The 23,483-nt window shown below is 33.3% G+C and overlaps 1 protein-coding gene and 1 pseudogene across 4 annotated transcripts; both read left to right on the plus strand.

Annotated features, from left to right (window-relative positions):
- Positions 1 to 11,856: 11,856 nt before the first annotated feature.
- LOC122307126 lies at positions 11,857 to 17,026 on the plus strand. Of its 4 annotated transcripts, none has more exons than XM_043119807.1 (5): positions 11,857 to 12,014; positions 13,763 to 14,621; positions 15,667 to 15,825; positions 16,320 to 16,583; positions 16,787 to 17,026. In XM_043119807.1, the coding sequence occupies exons 2-5, from the start codon at positions 13,770 to 13,772 to the stop codon at positions 16,811 to 16,813; spliced, it is 1,302 nt and encodes a 433-aa protein (XP_042975741.1). In that variant the 5' UTR covers positions 11,857 to 12,014; positions 13,763 to 13,769; the 3' UTR covers positions 16,814 to 17,026. The 4 variants fall into 4 exon arrangements, with proteins under 4 accessions (XP_042975741.1, XP_042975750.1, XP_042975723.1 ...); XM_043119816.1 differs by lacking the exon at positions 11,857 to 12,014 and adding an exon at positions 12,123 to 12,141; XM_043119789.1 differs by lacking the exon at positions 11,857 to 12,014 and adding an exon at positions 12,350 to 12,372.
- The window catches only part of LOC122307154, a 42,893-nt pseudogene continuing 31,788 nt past the window's right edge, over positions 12,379 to 23,483 (plus strand).

Here is a 23,483-nt window from a genome sequence, read left to right on the forward strand (position 1 = left end):
TACTTCTTCTTGGAGAACTCCATTCAGAAAAGCACTCTTGACGTCCATTTGATAGAGCTTGAAGCACATATGACAAGCGATGCTCAACAAAATTCGAATTGACTCAAGTCTGGCAACCGGAGCGAAAGTCTCATCGAAGTCTATACCCTCCATCTGGGCATACCCTTGAGCAACCAGTCTTGCTTTATTTCGCACAATGATTCCATTCTCATCAGACTTGTTCTTGAAAATCCATTTTGTGCCTACCACATTGTGACTTTCTGGTCTTGGCACCAAATACCACACATCGTTCCTCACAAATTGATTTATTTCATCATGCATAGCATTTAACCAATTCTCGTCACTCAAAGCTTCTTCGACCCTTTTTGGCTCAATTTGTGAGATGTAACTTGAGTGAGCCAATTGATTTACCACTTTCCTTCTTAGTCTCATCCCTTCATCTATGTTTCCTATAATATTTTCTTGAGGATGATTCAACTTTACTCTTGAAGAAGGTTCCTTTTGGCTTCTTATCTTTTCATTGGATGCGAACTCCAAGTTTTCCCTTACTGCATCACTATCTTCTCTTTCAGCTCCACTTGGTAAGTGAGATGGCTCATCTTTATTCAATTTCTCTTCAGGAGCATCATTCACTACCACATTTATGGATTCTATTACAGTTCTGGTGTGCAGATTGTAGCATCTATACGCACGACTGTTTCTAGAGTATCCAAGAAAAATCCCTTCATCACTTTTGGGGTCAAACTTAGCTAAGTTTTCCCTGTCTCTCAAAATGTAGCATTGACTTCCAAACACCTTGAAGTACTTCACATTTGGTTTCTTTCCTTTCCACAGTTCATATGGTGTTTTGGAAGTGTTTGGTCTCGGATAGACTCTATTCACAATATGACATGCCGTGTTCACAGCTTCTCCCCAGAAATGGGTAGGAACATTCTTGCTGTGTATCATGACTCGAGCCATTTCTTGAATCACCCGGTTCTTTCTTTCAACCACTCCATTTTGCTGTGGAGTGATAGGGGCAGAAAATTCTTGACTGATGCCCTCTTCATCACAGAAACTCTCAAGATTTGAATTATCAAATTCTCTTCCATGATCGCTCCTAATTCTAACTATTACCTTTCCTTGCTCATTTTGAAGCTTCTTGCACAAGATTTTAATCACATTAGGAGCTTCAGCTTTCTCTCTCAGAAATTCCACCCATGAATATCTGGTGAAGTCATCCACCATTACTAGTATGTATCTCTTTCCCCCCAGGCTTTCAGTTCTAGAGGGTCCCATAAGATCTATGTGCAATAACTCCAAAGGTTGTTCAGTTAGGATAGCCGTAGTTTTCTTGTGAGCTGTTCTGACTTGTTTTTCCAATTGACATGACCCACACACAGGAGTCTCCACTTTACCCAGCTCAGGCAATCCTATCACCATATCTTTCTTGGCAATCTTGGACAGATTTTTATGATTCACGTGTCCAAGTCTTTGGTGCCACAGGTCTGTTGCCTCACTCTTAGCACTGTTGCAACTATGTTGAAAATTAGGAGTGATGCCATAACAATTGTCAGATGTCCTCGTTCCCTGCATCATGCAGTTTCCATCATTATCTGAAACAATGCATTTTTCTTTTGAAAAGCGAACCTCAGCACCATTGTCACACATTTGACTTATGCTGAGAGGATTTGCTTTTAATCCATCAACAAACAGTACTTCCCTCAAGACGGGTAGTCCAGGTATATCAATTTCACCTTTTCCAACTATATCAGCTTTTCCACCATCTCCAAAAGTTACTGTTCCACACTTGTATTCCTCAACAGTTTTAAACAAACTCCTATCACCTGACATGTGACGCGAGCATCCACTATCAAGGTACCACACATATGTGTCTCTAGTCTTTAGAGCAATGTGTGCCACATGACATGTGTTTCTTTCTCCAGTTCTGACCCACATCTTTCTAACTTTTGGAGACCCACCCTTTTTGGTAGTTGACAGTTGGTCTAACTTGACATTCAGCATCTCATTTTGCCTAGTTAAAGCCATCACTTGACTCCAAAGATTCAGATGCCCTCTTCTTGGTTGTCTATCTCCATTTTTCATGTGATTCTTCCTAAGCTCATAGCAATTTGGTCGGATGTGGCCAGCCCTACCACAATTATGACACACACAGTTTTCTTTGCTATCTCTTTGTCTCCTGAATGAAGAGGTATACTTAGGAGCAGTTATGAGACGTTTACCCATGTTTGGAGGGTGCACACTTTTGCTTTGAGAAGGTGTATGTTCATACGTGATGTATCTTTTCAGCTTAAAACACTCCGTTACAACATGACCTGTTTTACCACAGTGGTGACAAATAGGTCTTGCATTTCTAGTTCTTGGTTTCACATGAGACAGAACACCCATTTGGACATGAGATTTTCCCTTGTCAGATGGGTTAGTCTTTCCATTGACAGCTGATTCACGAACAAACACAGTCTTCTTCTCATTTTTGTGGGAGACCTTTGAGGTGGTTGCAGTCTCAGATTTTACTGCACCATATCCCAGACCACTCTTGTCACTATGGGGCTTTCCAAAGCTTAGAATTTCATCCAACTTTTGTTTCCCGCTGGAGAAGGATTTCAGCTTTTCCTTCAACAAGCTTATTTCACTTTCATGAGCTTTTAACTCATCTTCCAAGCAAACCTTCTTCATTTTAAAGTGATCAGCTAGAACAATGGCATCAGTTAATTTGCCTTGAAGCTCTTCATTTTCTCTTTTAATGAAGTCTATCTCTTCAATGTGCACTTTGTTGAGTTTCCTCAATTTAACACATTCCTTGTATAACTTTTCATAAACTTCTTGCAGCTCATCTTCATATTCAGATTCATTTCCAGACTTGCTCTCATCATCCGACACATTTTCACTGTGTTGACTTTTGCTATCTACCGAGACAGTGAATGCCATGTAATTCAGATTTCTTTTTGGGGAAGAGTTCCCTGATGAATCACTTGACTCCGATTCACTCTCACTTAGGGATGCAATTTTTGCTCTTTCTTTTGCCTTTTTGTAGTTTGGACATTCCAGGCGAATGTGTCCAAAACCACGGCATTCATGACACTGCACACTTGACTGACCCTTGTCTCTATTTGTTCTAGTGTGCTTTTCAAAGTTTCTATCCTTGTTCCCTGAACTTGAGCCTCTGTTGTATCTTTCAAACTTTTTCTTATCTAGGCTCTGATTCTTTTTATTTCTAGCCACAAACATTTTCCTGAATTTCTTAGCATAGAATGCTATTTCTTTGTCACTCATAGCCAAATCATCGGATGACTCATCTGACTCCTCTCTAACAGTATTGAGGGCTATGGACTTGTGCTTTCTGTCCATTGGAAGAGTATGTTCATATGTTTGGAGGGAGCCCACCAATTCTTCAATTCTCATAGTATCCACATCTTTGCTTTCCTCAATAGCCGTAACCTTAGGACGAAATCTCTCAGGAAGAGATCTGAGAACTTTTCTCACAACTCTATTCTCAGGAATTCTGTCCCCCTAGATTAAAGCGAGAGTTGACGATATCATTTAGTTTTGCATAGAAAGCATCAAATGTCTCATCATCCTTCATTCTCAACTCCTCAAAACTGGTGGTCAGCATTTGAAGTTTAGAGTTCTTTACCGCCTTGGTACCTTCATGGGTAACCTCAAGAATGTCCCATGCCTCTTTGCAATTTTCACACATGGAGATTCTCTTGAACTCCTCCTGGGACACGGCCATGAACATTGCATTCAAGCCTTTGCTATTCCAACTACACTCATTGACTTCATCCCTAGAGTAATTTTCCACACTCTTGGGGGTTTGGACTCCTTCAATGACTACAACCGGTTCCTTCCATCCATTTGTTATGGAAGCCCACACTCGTTCATCCACAGACTTAAGGAAAGCTCTCATTCGAACTTTCCAATACGCATAGTTGCTTCCATCAAAAAATGGTGGAGATGTGAGTGATTGAGACCTATCCATTTAAACCACTACAGCAGGATCACACTCAGGAACTAAATCCTAGCGGAGTGAACCCTGCTCTGATACCAATTGAAAAAGCAGTGGTTCTACACAACACTACACCTAGAGGGGGGGGTGAATAGGTGTAATCTAATTTTTATGGCCTTTTGAAAATTAATCAAACAAGCAGATAATAAATGAAACAAATAACACAAATAATCAACACATGATTTTGTTCACGGAGTGGAAACTCATTTGAAGAACCTCTTCAAAATCTAAAACCACTCTGGGTGTAAGACACCACCTCAAATCCACTATAGAAACTTTAGTTTGTTACAACCAATTTAGAACACTCACAAAACCTTTGTAGTAGCTAAACTTGGCTTGCAACACCACGAGTGACCCACTCGATCTCTACACGCATGTAGTGTCGGAACTCCGACCTTCCTATAGCTTCCCACGAGAACCTCTCGATCTCCGCATCAACGGCAGCTCCGGACTCTTCCGGCCAACAAAAATGTCCACTTCAATGGACTCAAGTAAAAGCTGATTTTTGTGTATGTTGTGGTGGAGAAATGTTTTTCCAAGAAAGAATCAATCAAATGGGGGAGAGATTGCTCTAAGATGTTCTTGGAGACCCTTAGGGTTTTTGCTCTGATTCTCCACACATAGAACAGAAGCTAACATGTTCTATTTATAGTTCCCATCAAATGAGGCGTTCAAAACCCTACATTGTAAGTGATCTGGAACATTGGCTCGAGCGAAGTGTCGAGCGAAGGTCGAGCGCCGAAATCTGCCTGAGTTCGCTCGAGCGCCATGTCGAGCGAGTATCGAGCGGTCGACTCTGCCTGAGTTCGCTCGAGCTCAGTGTCGAGCGAGGGTCGAGCGACACACTCTGCCTGGGTTCGCTTGAGCTCAGTGTCGAGCGAGGGTCGAGCGGTTGAATCTGCCTGAGTTCGCTCGAGCCGTATGTCGAGCGATGGTCGAGCGGTTGAATCTGCCTGAGTTCGCTCGAGCCGTATGTCGAGCGATGGTCGAGCTGTTGAATCTGCCTGAGTTCGCTCGAGCGCTCTGTCGAGCGAGGGTCGAGCGAAGTCGCTTCTTTTGACCAATAATGAGCACACTTCAAGCCCACTTCAATCCTTCCGCAACAACACTTGTTACAACACCATTTTCCACAGGTTTTCACAAGAATATGCCAACACGCTCATTTTTCCCTCAACATAATTAAATATGGATTCAATTTCATCAATATTCTATAAAATATAAAAAACATTAACATTTGACTAATCGAATACTAGTGCTCTTACTATTTATAAACTATTCTCCTATTACTTAAAATTTTTTCTATCTCGTCCCATCTTCTATCCATCATAAAATGACATCTTAGAGCAATGGCTGCAAGTGCAAATTGAAGAAAAATATGATAAAAACTCCTACATTAGCCTAACCAAATCTAAAAAGTTTTACATTTTAACTGCAGTAAATCTTAGATGCTCTCCATCTATGGTCAGGCACTGTACAAGGATCAAGTATTATTTTATCATTTCTCTATTAACTTGCCGCTCACTTTCTCTCACTTTGTAGATTGTTGTTCTTTTGATAAAAGCATTGGGTTGGGTAGCTTTTGAGTATTGGACAAATTAGCATTATAATTTTTATGTAAAAATTATATATTTATTGAATAATTAGGTTGATGAAAAAAATAGTAGAAAAATAATAATTTTATTTTTTAATAAAATTATTAATTAATATATGAAGTGTATTTATAAAATATTAGGAAAAAAATTTATAAATATTATTTAGAGTTTAGGATTAATTATATTATATTATTTGAAATAAAAAATAATATTATATTATTATTTAGAATTTAACATAATTAATCTAATATAAATTAATTTAACAAAAAATCTATATTATAACTAAAAGATTATATTAGAATTCCAGGCAAGGTCCAACTATTATGCCGCCTCAAATGTACGGTTGGTGTGCCGCTTAGCATTAATTTGTTTTTTTTTTTTTAATTTCATATTTTTTTAATCATTTTCTTAATTATTAAATAAAAAAATATATTAATATATTTAAAATTATTTTCTTAATCATTAAATAAATAAATAAAAATTTTACCCAGTCAACCCCAGCGGCAAAAAGGCTTTATAGTTTATCCTTCCAGGCAATGCTCTTAACGATATTCCACCCTCATTTAATGCCCATTATTCTCACATCGGCACAGTTTACCTGAAAGATACCCCCACCTAGACCTAGGCACAGACTTCACCACTCCAATCTCTGAGTCACGATGGGCCCACCTTTAGGCTTTAGGCACAGACTGCGCTACCTCCAATAGTCTTTGAATTGGCATCTTGCAAGGTTCCAATTTTTATTCTAATACGTTTTCATTTTAATTTTACAAATCTAAATAAAATAAAATATTTTAAATTTAAAATATAATTATATAAAAAATTATACATACACCACTAATCTTTCCTTTGGCACGATTGCTTTCCATTATGCCTTTTATTATAATCATTTTTCCCCTTGTGAGCATATTCAAAGTGAAAAGGGTAAAAGTCTAAAAACAGCCCAGATCCGATATATCATTTATGGCCCTGTCCATTTTAGTGGATTTCATCATAAAAATTTTAAAAAAAATAAATAAATGAATAGATAAGGGTTGAAGAAAGGAAAGTTCGGTGTGAAACAAAAGTGATGGAAAGGAAGGAAGGAGGGAGAGAAATGGATCACAAATATTTTCCTACCATTAATCAGGTTACCTTTAATTTATTTAAAGAAAAATATTACATATTATTTTATACCATATATTTTATATATTTAAATATTATTTTTTATTTTTTTATTTTTTATTTTATTTTATTCTTATTAAACTAATTGAATTGTTCTATTTATCATCTACACATTATATATTTATTATAGAAAAATGAAAAATAAAATAAAATAAATGTAATGTGTGAAATATGAGAATGACAAGAATAATTTTTCTTATTCAAATGGGAGCTACTAGCGGCCGCCTGAGCTTTATTGCTTGGCGTGCTCGCTTGAAGTGTCTTGTCACATGGAATACCTCGTGATTTATATTTTTTTATTAAAAAAATAAAATCGTTTTGTAGAAAATAAAGAAACATATTCTTTCACTTTTTGTGTTATCATCATCTTTAGTCTCAAAGATCCTTATGAATTTTCATATTTTCTTATACTTTTATTTACAAAAACTTGCCAAAAATCATAAAAGTCGATCCACTGCTGTTTGGCTGCACAAAGATTGGATTTTTTTGTTGTTTTAACTTTTTCTTTGCTTTGGTCGAGTATGCGTCTACCACAACTCTCTCACTTTGTAACACAGCATCGCAACAAAAAAAAACAAAAACAAAGAGATTGTACAACAAATAAGTAGATACCTTGGAAGCTTGGATGAACTCGTTTCGTACAGAAAAATGAGAAATTCCTTATGCTAACTAAAGAAAAGAAAAGAAAAGAAAATGAAAAAAGAAGAAGATCTTTTAAGACTTTGTTGAAGAAAAAATGAGTTAGTTGACATATTCTCGTAAAAATCTATGTAAAATACTGTTGTAATAAGTGTTGAAGCAGTGTAACATAAAAATGATTGAAGTTTGCTCAATATGGCTCGAGCAGAACTCAAAACAGAGAGTTCGCTCGACTGGCACTCGACAGAAAGTTCTCACATGCATCTTCAGCAATCGATCAATGGTCAGTGGTTTCCAAGTTAGGGTTTTTGAATTTTGGATTTGAGAATTTTCAGATATGAAGTTCAATTTGGGGGAATGAAAGCTGATGGAGTGAGGAGCGATTTTATCTTTGCATTGAAGGAGATGCATATGAGAAATACGTTGGTAAGTCTTTCGTTCAATTTAATGCTCATTGTAGACGGAAGGGAGGACTTGATACATTTTAAAAGTAAGAATGCCCACTTTGATACAATCAATAGTTTCGGGCACATTGTGAATTGAGTGGTAGTTAGAGGAGGCAAAGTGTAATTAACTCCTGAAAAATTTACTCGACAAACATAAATATTATATAACCCATTATATATATGTATATCTTTTTCACATTTTAATATAAAGAGATTGAGTTAATGAGTTGAGATAAGATGAGATATAATGAAAATTAAATAAAATATTGTTAGAATATTATTTTATTTTAGGATTTGAAAAAATTGAATTATGTATTATATTTTATATAAAAAAAATTAAATTATAATGATTAAATAAGATGAATTGAGATGAGCTTTAAACTCAAACATTTCAAAAGTTTAGTCAACAGCTCTAGGAATTTAAATCCAATTTATTCGGCGCCATTTGTTTTTATTTAGGTTTCGACATTCACTTTAATTCCCTTAATTTTCGTTTTGTTTTTCTTCTCAAGTAAGGATTGTTTCGGCTCTGAATCAACTAGGCTGGTAAGATTTATATATATATATATATATATATTATAAGTAAAATGAAAATTTTATTGATGCAAATGAGCTCGGCGAAGTCCATGTATATAGAAAGTATATAAAAGAACACCTTAATATATTCTATGAACCAAAAATTAAAAATAGAAAGTCATGAACACCAGCAAACTATTAAATAAACGACCATAAAAGGCATAACCAAAGCCACACCAATTCTTCTAAAGATCTCATCCTACAATACGTTTGTCACCTCACAACGTAGTAATAAATGATTTACTAATTCTTCATTCTTCTTAAACAAATAACACCAATACATAATAATGAAATCCAACCTTTTCAAATTATTCGTGGTTAAAATATTCTCAAAAGTGACTATACATACGAAGAAAACTACTTAAGAAAGCACACGAGACTTTCAAATACTCTTCGAAGAGAAAAGTTCATCAATATTGTTAATCTAATAATTATATTAAGTATTTTTTTTTTTTCATTTCCTCGTTTATTGTCTAGTCTCCATCCTTTCACTTCTTGAAATCGAAACTGAAATTTATAAGTGCAAGTGGTGGATAGATATCATTCAGGTTTTCAGATCGATAATCGAGTCTAAACACATGCCATATTAGATTATATTGATAACCATAATTCTCTCTAATTTTTTATTGAATTGTATGGTTAAATTTGAAGAAATACACAATGTGAGAGTTGGTAAAACTCACATATGAGTTATTTTAATTTACAGTAATAAAAATATTTATTTGTAACCAATTATATGTTATAAAAATATCATTATTTATTAAAATAAGTCTAAATTATCATTCTCATTATAAATAAAATTATACTCGTTCTTCTTGTAATTACTCGAACGTCACTCAAACAATATTAGATGTTATAGGACCTACTTACTGTGTCTTTTTTTTTTTTGTTGGACTTTGACAATTCAATTTGGATAAATAATTGAAATTATATAATATAAGCCTATTCTTCATGAACTCTTTCTTAACTTCAGCCATTTTAAATTAATAAACAAAAATAATTCGATTTTAACCAAGCACTTAAGTAAATAAATGAAATTTAAGATTAAAATAAAACAAGATTTAGAATAAAAAAATAGACATCCTATAATAATAATTTAATATTTAATATTATAAAAAAAAATTCACTTGTATAATAATAAATACTCATTTCCTATGTCTATATCTAAGTAGTAACCATTCATAAGATGGAACTCGTTATTAAAACTTAGATCCTTTACAATTGTAATGAATCTCTCATAATTCGTTCACTCCCGTCCAAGGCGAGTAGTTATGTAGCATTGTCATTAACGAAAGGTATCCTTACCTAATTTCATTTGTTCTTTCGTCCCTCTTTCTCACCTTGACTCGTATAAACCATTATTTTAAAAGGATAGTGTTTGAATGAATTATAAGTTATGAATTGTATTGAAAACTCTAGTCATCTTAAAAGATAGCCTTTTTATCTTATTGCTGAGTATAAAAAATTACTTTATATTTAATCGTTTAGTCTTTGTCTTCACCAACAAGAAAACATATTTTTTCTTCACCTACGATAAGAACGAGTGAAAATGCGCATCGGTGATGTGTTATATAATAATCTTTTATCATTTGATTTGTTTCTGCAGATAAGATGAGGTGATATAAAATTGTGAAATATATTAGTCACAAAAAATTACACAAAAGTAAATTTACAAACTGATGTGGCTTGATGCAGTATGTCAGATTGTAAAATTACTTTTTTTTTTTTTTTTTTATAAATAAGGTCAGATTATAAAATTACTTTTAGTGTAAAGTAGATTTAACGGATCATATGAAATCACGTCAATTTGTGAATTTATTTTTGTGTAATCTCTTTGTGTTTGTAGCAGTTCTCTTTCAAAATTTTAAAAAGTTGAATTATTTATATTATTTTATATGAAAATTTAAAAAATTTGTAATAATTAAGTAAGATAAGGGGAGATGAGATGCTTTATGAAAGTAAACAATGATTTCATAAAACATCTCATCTCATCTCAATTAATTATTACAACTTTTTCAAATTTTGATACAAAATAAAATAATCATTATAACTCTTTCAAATTTTAACACAAAAATAATATTAAAATAATATATTATTATAATATTTTATTCAATTTTTAACTTTAATCTCAACTTATCTCTAAAAACAAAGGAGACCTTGCCTCATAGTTCTTTGCCCTTTGAACTCAATTACCTTGTATAATGACTACAAGATTTTGGGATGTATGAGAAATGAAATGGGATAAAAATTTATGAATAATAGTAAAATAATTTTTAAATAATAGTAAAATAATTTGAATTAATATGTTTGATTGGTTTTTGAGAAAATAGAGAAAAAAATGAATAAAAATATTTTAATTAACAATATTGTTAAAATATAATTTTTGTTTTAAAATTTTAAAAATTATATTATTTTTTATATTTTGTTTGAAAATTTAAAAAAAATTATATTAAATAGATAATGATTAAATGAAAGGGAGCGCTACTCCCATAGACACCGAATTGGTACAGCCTAGGTATTGTGTCTTTTTAAAGCATATGTGTTAGTATTTTTTTTTTTAAATACAAAAAAAAAAAAAAAAAAAAAAAACACAAATGTTTAAGAAAAAAGTAAAAACAGTTCGGTAAGTTTTGTCAATGGATAAAGCATTTTCGTAAATGAGAAAGTTAAAATTTAGAATTGAAAGTATTTTATATTTGAGTGATATTTAGGAAGTAAATTTTAAAAAAATTTTAGATGAGATGAGATGAATTTTCGAAATAAGTCCTTAATCAAAACTCCCTTCAAATGACTACTAATTCATGAGTATAAAATTTAAATACTTGTAATTTTTTTTTATAATTTTTTATAAAAATATTTCTCATCTAAAGCAAACTTAGAAAAATATTGTCTTTTTATCATTTTCTTATTTTCATTCTAATATTCATCTTAACAAAATTCCATATAAACTCAATTCTTTCATTTATAACAAAAATATAAACTCAATATTTTCTATATTTATTCCTATTCATATTTGGAAAAATCTAAGTACAATTGTACAGTAACATGTGTACTAATTTAATGTAATTAGTTAAAAAATAAATTTTATTAAAAATTATACTAATTTAAATTTTAAAAATAAAAAAAATTAATATTAATACAAATTAATTTGTAATTTTATTTGTACTTACCAAAGCTTTTCAATTTCATGGAGGAAAAATATAGTTGCAAGCATAATTGTGTACTAATCTGGACACAAATGTGATGTGATTGGTTAAAAAGTAAATTTTATTGAAAATAGTGTTAATTTAAATTTTAAGTATAAATAAATCAGTATTAATACACAGATTAGTGCGCGACTATATTTATATATAACAAAACTCTTTCATAGCAAGACAATTGCTTGATGAATAGTTGAGCTGACGTTTTGGAATATGGAGGAGTTCGGACTTTGGAGTCTTGGACTTTGGTAAATTTTGGGAAATGAAGCGTAAGCGGTGACCTCATATAAAGAGTTCCCATCCATAAAACCCCTCGATGATCTTCAACTTCTCGGCCCCATACTCATCCAATACCGTAGCTGTGAGCGTTTGCAGCATATCTCCCATTTTGGTACCTTCTCTCACTCTCTCATTTTATATTTATATTTTTTTATAAAGGCATATTACTGGTTCTTGTGTTCATTTTTGTTTCGTGGTAAGAGATTTAGAGCACGCCTACGTCGCCTAGGCTGATTTGGGTAGTGAAGTAATAGTATTTATTATTATTTTTTATCTTTTTCTTATTATTTTATATTCTTATTCATTATTTTTTTATTGCTTTTTCATTATTATTAAACTCCACAAACACGTTTACACCATTGGGAATTTGGACTTTCCCTGCTTGTGTTGAACGTTAAATTTCCCGTGAACGGATCCCAGGTCATTGTTTTTTCGATTTCCAGAAAGGAAAAAAAGAACAGTATGAGAAAGTTATTCCTCTTTCTTTATATTATTTATGGATATGGAAGTGGAAGTAACCCATTATGGAACATTTGCATCTATATTTCAGTTTTCTTAGCTTCATAACTTTCATTCAAGAATTGCTCACTTGTATCTATCTATTTTTAGTTATATATCTATGGCCTTTTACGCTGGAAATCATCCGGCCAAGCTGTAGCGATCCATAAAGACTCAAACCACATTTTATACTCTTCGTAAGATTGCAATTGAAGTCAGTTGGAGCCATTATAATTTATAACCCGTAGGAACTTTTTCTTCCCATACCATCCGTAACCCTTCTATACTCAATCCCGGTATTCCGCAATAAGTGGCTTCTAATATTTACAGTTTCTGTTCTTACCTTTTTTTTGTATCTTTGTAATTTTCTTATGCCAGTGACTAGTGAGTTACCTCAATATTTATGCTTAATTTGAAACTAACATGGCTAAAACAGTTGGAGAGAGATACATGGGTCTTATAGAATTTATTGAGCATTTTAATGCTGCCGGAGAAATTCTCATAATATGATAACTACTATGAGACCCATCTCTCTTCCACTTTAGGACCTAGAGTTCAGGCAAGTACTTTAGGAGATCTAAATCCGATTAGTATTGCCAAGTCTTAGGTGTGATAGATATAATATCAAATCAATAATTTTATTTGATTATTATTCTAATTAAATACAAATATTTGATTTGATTTGATTTTCATAGTAATATTTATTTGATTTTTAAGATACTTAGCTTCTTTCATATCTATGTAATTTTTTTTATTAATAGGAACCTATGCTTTGTATTTTAGTCACCGTGAATAATAAAATATAGTCCTTAATGTTTTACTCTCTCTAATTCTTCCATATTCTCATTCAATTTCTATCATATTCTATATTTTATCAAAGTGATGTGGGACAAAACTATGGATAAGGAATTTGAGGGATCAGAGGAGTGAGGAACTAAAAGAGACGCAAGGGAAAGAAGAAGCCAGAGAGAAGAAGTTCCGAGAGGAGGGAGAAGAAAGGGGAAGAGAGGGGGAAGGGACTCAGTCTAAAGAAGAGAAGGGGGGAATCCGGATTTCCATCCCAACCCCTATTTGGAGCGAATGTGGATTCCCTTCAAGTGTGAAAGCGAAGGTCTGAGGAGTACGGAACTAAGAAGGGACAGAAATAAGGGAAAGAAGATGCCAAAGAGAATAAACTGTGAAAGGAGAGAGAAGAAAGGGAAAGAGAGGGAGAACACTTCCTGCATCATTAAGTTCTTTTTGCTCTCTAGTGGATCACTAACCTATTGTTTAGTTGTTGTTATTATTATTATAACATATGTAGGCTTCACAATTCTCTAGAAATGAATTTTAAGCTCATCTGGGAATATATGGTTTTGGCAGGGAAAAAATGCCACACTGCTTTCGTGTTACATTGGCAATACTGCTACTGGCAGTCAGCATAAAACTTTCACATGCTTTCCAGAGAAATGGACATGCTAAGATGAAATCGGCTGTTTTCCTATCCCCTAAGTTTGTGCTGGGCCCAGGATCGGTGGTGGACAAATATTACTATAATATTGACTTCCCAAGAGGTCACATTGCTCTCAAGAGTTTTAATGGTGAAGTAGTTGATGAAGCAGGGAACTCTGTGCCACTTCACGAGACTTATCTCCACCACTGGGTCACTGCAAGATACTATCAACGTCGAGGTGCAACAAATCCAGATCACAATGGCCATCTGGAACTTGACAAATCTGATCATATTCTTGTGAGGAATAGTGGGGTATGCCAGAATAATTCTAATGGACAGTATTATGGTCTTGGATCTGAAACACGAGGAACAGCTACATTTGTTCCAGATCCTTATGGAATAGAAGTTGGTAATCCTGCAGATATTCCTGCTGGGTATGAGGAGGGGTGGTTGCTTAATGTTCATGCAATTGATACTCGGGGCGTCGAAGATAAGTTGGGATGCACTGAATGCAGGTGTGATCTATATAATGTCACAAAGGATCAATATGATCGTCCCTTGAGGCCAGACTATAAAGGAGGCTTACACTGTTGCTATGATTATACACAATGCAGACTGAGAGAAGGCTTTGAAAGCGCTGAGAGAAGAAGCCTTTACCTGAGATATACAGTGAAGTGGCTTGATTGGGATGAGTTTATCGTGCCTGTTAAGATCTACATATTCGATGTCACTGATACATGGAAAAGATTGGAGAATTCAACAGGACAGATTGCAGAACATGAATGCCATGTAAGTTAACTTACTCTCTAATCATACCATATACTATGATTTTTAATTGTACACGGATCTTAATTAATGGTCTCCTTTTCTCATACACGCACGTTTCTGAACAAGTGAGGTGCAAGTAGAAATTTGTGAAAAAGTTGGAATGAAAAATAGCCTTGTTTTTTTTATTTTTTATTTATTTATTATTATTATTATTATTATTTTTTATGATAAGTAAAATAGCCTTGTTTCTTTGGGTTATGCCGAGGTATTTTAAACAACTAGAATAGATCGAAGTCATATTTGGAGAAAACCTACCTCTCTTTTTTTTTTCTTTTTTTTGTGTGTGTGTGTGCCTGCCTGCACACAAATGTGAAACATTCTTAGTGATGGGAGTAAGAGAAGCTTTTAGATTTATACAAACCATGCTTATTCCTTGTATTTAACGTAATTCTACTTGTCCAATAGAAATCAGATTTATGTCTTTGTGACCTCAAAGATGTTGAACTTGGTAATTTAAGACAGTGCAAGGTTGTTTAATTTATTTGTAGAACTGGAATGGATTATTGCCATTAGAAACAGGCGATCTAGATTTTTATACATGCAAAGTAGTTTAACTCTTGCCCTTTCTCTTCCACCCCCAAATGTTATCCTCTATTTTTTTAACCATTTCCATCTTTTGGGAAAAAAAAAAAAAAAAAAAAGGCTGGGTTTTTCTTCATTCTTCCTGTGTGCTTGAGGATTGGCCCTTTCCCTGTCATTAAAGATTTTAGTCATAGCTGCATGTCCATGAGCCTCCTGTTTTTGAAGATCTCGTGCTTAATGATTCCATGTAATGGCTGATTTGCTTGTTCCAAGAAACATTGGCTTTTTAAGATGTAGGATAAGCTTTTACATCTTCGTTGTAACAACCAAGTGAATCTCTAAGTGTCGTAAGTTTCAAAAGACAAAACAAAATGGTATAAACTGAATTTAGATTTCACCTGAGCCATCTTCTGTTCTGTTGTTGGCATTTTTTCTTCAATTCAGTAGCTCTTTTAATTGAGTAACTAGCATTTCTTTGGTACAGGTTGAGTATGAAGTTAAATCTTGTAGGGCATCTGGTATGGCTAATAATGGGTGCACTGACACCAAAAGGGTAAGCCTCACAATGCCTACTGGTGGTTCTGTCATCTATGGTGTTGCCCATCAACATGCAGGGGGTACTGGTTCAACTCTTTATGGAGAGGTAATTTCAACGTTTAATATCATTTGTAGTAAAATGAGTTCAACATTTATTAATTTCTTTATTATCTGCTACGCCAGTCTCAATCTGTTGTCGCATGGTATAAAACTTAACCATTTACCAACCTGATTTGATGTTCTTATACTGAGATGTATCAGAATTTGTCAACTCTGAGAAGAAAAAGCCGTTTACAGTTCACAAACATTATTCCTCTCGAGTACTTTTAGGTCTCTATTTATTATTAAAACATCAACTAGATAGTTGTATGCTTGAACACAGAATGTTCTCGATGCATCTAGGCTGAGGACTTCATCATGATCTGGATATCTTTTTGGTTTCTCTGGCTTAGTTGGGCCATTCTATGTTTACTTTCACAAATTATTTACCTCCACACATCTACTGAAATCTTGTGGAAATCTTCTCGTCAAATATCATATAATTAGGAGATTGAAATGTAATAGCGTCTTTTGTGTATGTGTTTGTGCGTGCCATTTCAGGGTGGACGGGTAATATGTTCTTCAATACCAACTTATGGAGAAGGGAAGGAAGCAGGAAATGAGGCTGGTTATATTGTAGGAATGTCCAGTTGTTATCCTCGACCAGGTTCTGTTAAGATAAACGATGGGGAGACACTGATTCTGGAATCTAATTACAGTAGCACCCAAGGGCACACTGGAGTGATGGGGCTCTTCTACATTTTGGTTGCAGACGAATTGCCAAAGCCCTCAATACACATCCCGCTTTCAAAGTCAGTTAATCAGGTATGAGGCTATGATCATTTAGAAAGAAATAAAAGGCAAATTAGGATGGATAAAGGGGCAGTCTGGTACCAATGATGGATGGTTTGATCAGTTATAGCTCTTCTATAGTTTGATTTCTTCAACAATTTTTTAGCAATATTATATCAGTAGCAATAGGTATGTCAATTCGCATGACTTGAGAACAGACCTCTAAAGTTGCTCAGTTCTTGCAGGTTTGGGAGCGGCAATAAGCGTTGCCGCCAGTGTCCTCCATCAGCTTCGGACTGGGAGAATACAATTACCGTTCACTTTTTTCAGTCGTTGTACGAGTCTTGGTTATGTTATGAACGTGGAATTTAGTACCCTTTTAGATCGCTCTATTTGTATATAGACATAAACTTGTAGCCTTATGAAGTTCTTCTGAAATACCCATCAATAGTGTTATTATTTAGTTTTATGAGCAATGATATCTCCACATAACATATGTCACAACACATGTTTTAAAGTGTGGGTATTTTTGTAAAGTGATGTTAATTTTATAAAGTATTTTACTAAAATGCCTTTCATTTTAAAACATGGTTTTGTAACGCATTGTGAAAAGTGATGTGTTTATAATTTTTCATTTGAGAAATCAAATAGATAAATATTATTACAAATTGTTGAAGCACTTTTGTGTCTGATTATGAAAGGTAGGAAGAGTCATCCTGGGCCCACGACAATGGCTTGGGTTTCAGTACGGTGTCCTCACGTTCGTTTGTAAAAGAAAATAATAAATAAAATATAAATGAGAGATATAAAAATTTTCGATTTGGCAAAAGATTTACGTCAACATGGTGTTTGGAGGGCAAACCCTATATGCTTGGTGATTTAGATAGTCTCTCGTGACCTTATGTGTCTCTTAGTAAAATAGAAATTGAAGACACTCTTGTCCAAAAGAAAGAAGATGATGTCTCTAAAGTCCCAAAATGGTAGAAGAAGCATTCCGATAAGTCTTTACGGGTCTTTGGTAGGGAAATCCCTTTATTGAGGCATTTATGGAGTGGTTGCTGACATGTCAACTTTATGTCCTTGTCATCTTCCTCCTTTTTTTTTTTACGTGTCTGATTTGTCTCTAGGGGTTTAATTGATTTGCTCTAATTTGGGGGTTCACCATTTTTCCCGACCGGACTGAACCATTAGGTACCAGTCCATATGAGCAAAGAACATTTTTTATTCTTTTTTCTTTTTTAGACAGATAAATTAATATAAAAATGAATTAAATTAGTAAAATTAAAATTGAGTGAGCTCTTTAACATGGATTATGTAACTAAATACTAATTCATTAAAAAAATAAAAAATAACTTATTAAATAATGAATTATAATTATATTTATGATGTTAATAGATACTAGAGAACATCTTCAAATTTCCTTCAAATAATAACTTTCAATGGTGCCCTGCCACGTAGACACTCCATAACTGGATGCCTGAACTGCACTGCAGAGAACAAAAAAAAAAAATTGATGTTTTGAGAAAGAGAGAGGCTCCCAGCATAACCTAACGTGCGTGTTTCAAGCATCAGAAAAATGAAAGGGCAATTCCTCATAGACGGACAGTATTAATTAATGTGTAGACTTATAGAGTATGAACGTACGTGTTTCAAGCATCAGAAAAATGAAAGGTCCTGACTTGAATCCACCAAATTTTTGGATCCCCCGTGATCCTCGTGTCAATTAGGCTCCTTTTATTTTTAAAGACGAGGTAAAATAAAATAAGGTGGGTTAAGATTAAAATTAAAAATTAAATAATATATTATTAAAATATATTATTTTTATATTAGAATTTAAAAAAGTTGAATTGTTTATTTTATTTAATATAAAATTTTGAAAAAATTATAATAATGAGATAAAATGAAAAGTTTTATGAAAGCGAATATGGTATTATTTGTTTTTTACTTATATTATTAATTTAGGCTCTGTTTGATTTCATATAGATTTGAATTTGTCTTATTTCATCTCAATGTTTAAATATGGTTTAAATACAAATATGTTTTAATTTTTAATTTTTTAATCTAATAATTACAACTTTTTTAAATTTTTAAATAAAACATAAAAATAATTTAATTTTTTTAAATTTTAAAATAAGAATAAGATTAAAAATTTATATTCTAATAATATTTTAATTTTATAATATTTTTATTTAATTTTTTCTCTTTTATTTTTTAAAAATTCTTTAAAACATCTTGATTAAAATGATTTTCTTACTATTTATAAACTATCCATTTATTATTATTTTTTTTCCCAACTATTGTTTAAAATTGTTTTATCTCGTCCCATCTTCTATCCATCATAAAATAATGTCTTAACGATATTCCACCCTCATTTTATTGCCCATGATTCTCACATCGGCACAGTTTACCTGAAAGATACCCCCACCTAGACCTAGGCACAGACTTCACCACTCCAATCTCTGAGTCACGAGTGGGCCCACCTTTGGGCACAGACTTTTCATTTTAATTTTACAAATCTAAATAAAATAAAATACATTTTTATAAAATTAATATCATTTTATAAAAATATTTTAAATTTAAAATATAATTATATAAAAAATTATACATACACCACTAATCTTTCCTTTGGCACGATTGCTTTCCTTTATGCCTTTTATTATAATCATTTTTCCCCTTGAGAGCATATTCAAAGTGAAAAGGGTAAAAGACTAAAAACAGCCCAGATCCGATATATCATTTATGGCCTTATCCATTTTAGTGGATTTCATCACAAAAATTTCAAAAAAAAAAAAAAAATGAATAGATAAGCGTTGAAGAAACGAAAGTTAGGTGTGAAACCAAAGTAATGGAAAGGAAGGAAAGGTGGAGAGAAATGGGTCACAAATATTTTTTCACCACTTAGGGTAGATTTGGAGATAGACATGAGAATTTTAAGTTTGAGATTAAAGTTTAAATTATTATTTTTTAGTATTATAACTATTTTAGAATTTAAAAAAATCGAATTGTTTATTATATTTCATATGTGAATTTGATAAAATTGTAATGATAAAATGAGAATTTTAAATTTAAAATGAGATCCTCTACCTCCAAACATTTTCCTACCAATAATGAGGCTACATTCATTTTTTTTAAATTTAGATCCCTTGAATTTTTTTAAAAGAAACCGATACTCCAGAAGAAAGTCTCATTTATTACTAAGAAATGCCTCTACTAAATAAGCTTGGGGAATGGAAGTATCCCAAAACCAAACTTTAAAGCTATAACAAATGAAACTATAGTAGATACAAAGAGTATAAAGCAAACCAAACTACCTATAAGATTAGGTATTCACAAAAAGATCAGTTGACTGATGTAGGATAATGGTGGAGCAAGAAAAAAAGGAAACTGAATAGTAGTAGAATAGAGAAGAAAAGAAGCAAGAAAATAAGAGAATGAGAATGAAGCAAAGAGTATCGGCAATAACAAGTGCTCATTAATCTCCAAAAACTGCCTCAATATTTCATTACAAGCATTTAAATAAGATAATAACACAAATCCTAAATAAACCTTAGAAAGTTTATGGGCTAAAGCCCAAGCCTATTAATACAAATCTAAATAAAATAAATAAAACATACAAAAAGGCACCTCAACTATCCATTATTCTACAACTTCTGCACACCAGCCCAAGTAGCATTTTTTTTTTTTTTTTTTTTTTCTTTAAATTTTCTTTTCTTCCATTTGAAATCTTTATTTCCAGAAACAACCCCCCTTACAGCGCCCCGCGTCTTCCCTCGTAGTCTGAAAAACAAGGACAGCACAAACAAAGACGACAAAATGGCAGAAATTTATGCTATTACAAATAACACCGAACAGTTTCTGACAAATTTTCATTACAACGGGGAAATAGAAATTTACTTAATTGTTGGCCGTGCAGATTGACCCCTTTATAATGCGACAGAAAATCCTAGCTACCAGAGGTTATAGCCCCAACAACATCGTCTAATTTTCAGTTTTAACTCTAAAACTCTTGAGCATTTGTATTAAAATCATCAAATTTATTTATAAAATTTAATAAAAAGTATAATTTTTTTATAAATTTAAAATCTTTATATTTATAATTCCACATTGAATTAACTATTAGATTCATCAAAATAATAATATAATATTATTTTTTTAATAATAATATTTTTAATTTTTTTCTTCATATTTTGTAATTATGTTAACCATATAGACATTAATAATTTAATTTAGTACTTAAATAATTTATTCCCAAATAATTTAGAATAAAATAAAATAAAACCATTGCCTATTAAAATTAGAATAAAATATTAGTTTGAAGGTGGAATGGTAGACCTTCAAATTTGAAGGAAGATCAACAATTACTGTAACTCAAAACTTCACAAATACTCATTTGATGAATCCAATACAAGTTCATTTTAAATAAATTTATCAAAATTTAAAAATGCATTGACTTTTGATGAAGCCAATACTAATGTTCTAATATTGTTTTTTCTCTTTCTTTTCGAATGAAAGTTCAAATTATTGTAATCTTACTGCTATTTTCACATAATGGCAAAATATATTGACAGATCTACCATTCTTATCTAGCCCTCCCATTTTGCAATGTAGACTGACAGGTATGAACTGTAGCTAAGCATCAATATGATTCCATATCAAAAGAAAATGGCAAAAAAATGGAAGTGGCTCTAATGGGCGGTTGTTGTGGGTTCCGCAACTCATTGGAATTGTTTGGAGAGAAGGAGAAACATACATTTAAGTTAGAACCAGGAAAAAAAAAACTAGTTCAGCAAAGTGTGCGGTATGTGTTGTAAACAATGGCGGCTTTGTAGTGTAATGAGCCTCTTCACAGTAACTAAAAATGGATGTAATTCGAGGACATCACCCTCCAAGAAGCCTCCAAGAATTAGAGAGAGAAATAAGAGAGAGAAGAAAAGATAAAGAGAGAGGAATGATCGATACTGAATTCCAAAGTTGGCCTCATTTCCAACTCACGGTTGCCTTTTATAGATGAACTGTGTATGAAAATGCCACCGACTTATTACAGTTAAGCCATCTAACGACTTAAACGATAACTATGAAACGATACCGTTTTTATTTACAATTTACTTATACTAAACGACACAATCACAATCAGTTATATTCAAATAACCAACACTTAACAAAACGCTGCGTATTGAACATTTTCTCTACAACACTAATTACTTCAGCTTACTCATGTTGACCTCGATCCATGATCTCGTCCATTCTTGCATGATTCCAACCCGTAACATACTCTCCCCCATCAAAGCACCTTGCCCACAAGGTGAGGAAACTTGTCACGCAAAGGCCAATAAGGTTCCCACGTTGCATCATCAACACTAGCCCCCTTCCATTGCACCAACACATCAACTACTGCTCTATTGTGAACCTGTCTGCTACGACGCTGCAAAATGGCTTCAGGTTCAGGCGTCAATTTACCTTGCAAATCTACTGGAGGTAAAGAAGAGAATGGAGAATGAAAATGCCCCAATTTCTTCTTGAGACAAGAAATGTGGAAAACTGGATGAATAGAGCTGTTTGGTGGTAATTCCAGCCTATAAGCAACCTGTCCCACTCTTTGAACAACTTGAAAAGGTCCAAAGAAACGAAGAGATAGCTTGAAATTTCTTCTAGCCGCCACTGAGTGTTGCCTATAAGGCTGTAACCTCAAATAAACCTAATCACCAACCGCTAACTCCCTCTCAGTTCTCTTCTTGTCTGCTTGAAACTTCATCCTTTCCTGGGCAACAGCCAAGTTAAGTTTAAGAGTAGAAAGAATCTGTTCCCGTGTCTTCAAAATCTCATCAACTGCTTGATTAGCAGTTAAACCAGGTATATAAGACTGAAGCTGAGTTGGAGGTCTACCATATACTACCTCATATGGAGTCATCTTAGTTGAAGTGTGAGGAGTTGAATTATACCACCATTCTGCCAGAGTTAACCAGTCAAACCACAACTTTGGTTTATCCCCAGTAAAGCTTCTCAAGAAGTGCTCAATACACTTGTTGACTACCTCAGTTTGACCATCACTTTGAGGATGGTAAGCTGATGAATATGAAAGTGTCACACCTTGCAGCTTAAAGAGTTCTTTCCAAAAAGAACTAGTAAAAGTTGCACCTCTATCTGAAATAATATTCTGAGGCATGCCATGCAACTTAAAAACATTGTCAAAAAATAATGCTGCCACTTTGGATGCTGTAAATGGATGCTTTAAAGCCATAAAATGTGAATATTTTGATAATCTGTCAACAACAACCATAATGACAGAAAATCCCTTCGAGATTGGCAATCCTTCAATGAAATCCGTGGACAAATCTGTCCATATATGTGCAGGCATAGGTAAGGGCTGTAAGAGACCAGCAGGGTAAACATGTTCTACCTTATTTCTTTGACATAAATCACACTCTCTAATGTACTGCTTCACTTCACGTTTAAGACCAGGCCAGTAAAAATCTTGTCGAGCTCTATGCAAGGACTTGTGAAAACCAGAGTGTCCAGTAGATGGACTAGCATGGACAAAATTCAAAATTTTTAATTTCAACTCAGGATTAGCAGGAATGTAAATTCTGCCTTTTCTAAACAACAGACCATGTTTAATAGAAAATGTAGAAGTAGAGGAAGAACCTCCTTGCAGAATTGTCAACTGTTCTTGTGCCTTTGGATCTGAAGCATAAGCTTGCTTCAACTCCTCTAACCAAATTGGTGTAGGAAATGAAATAGCATTCATCAAGGTGTTAGCATCTGAGACTTCCTTCCTTGACAAAGCATCTACTGCTTTGTTTTCAACACCCTTTTGGTATTCAATAGTGAATTCATAGCCTAACAACTTAGAAATCCACCGTTGTTGAGCAGCTGTCCCCACTTTCTGTTCCAACAAGTACTTGAGGCTGTGATGATCAGTTCTCACAACAAAAG

The sequence above is a fragment of the Carya illinoinensis genome, chromosome 1 (genome assembly GCF_018687715.1).
Source record: "Carya illinoinensis cultivar Pawnee chromosome 1, C.illinoinensisPawnee_v1, whole genome shotgun sequence".
NCBI classification, from domain to species: domain Eukaryota; kingdom Viridiplantae; phylum Streptophyta; class Magnoliopsida; order Fagales; family Juglandaceae; genus Carya; species Carya illinoinensis.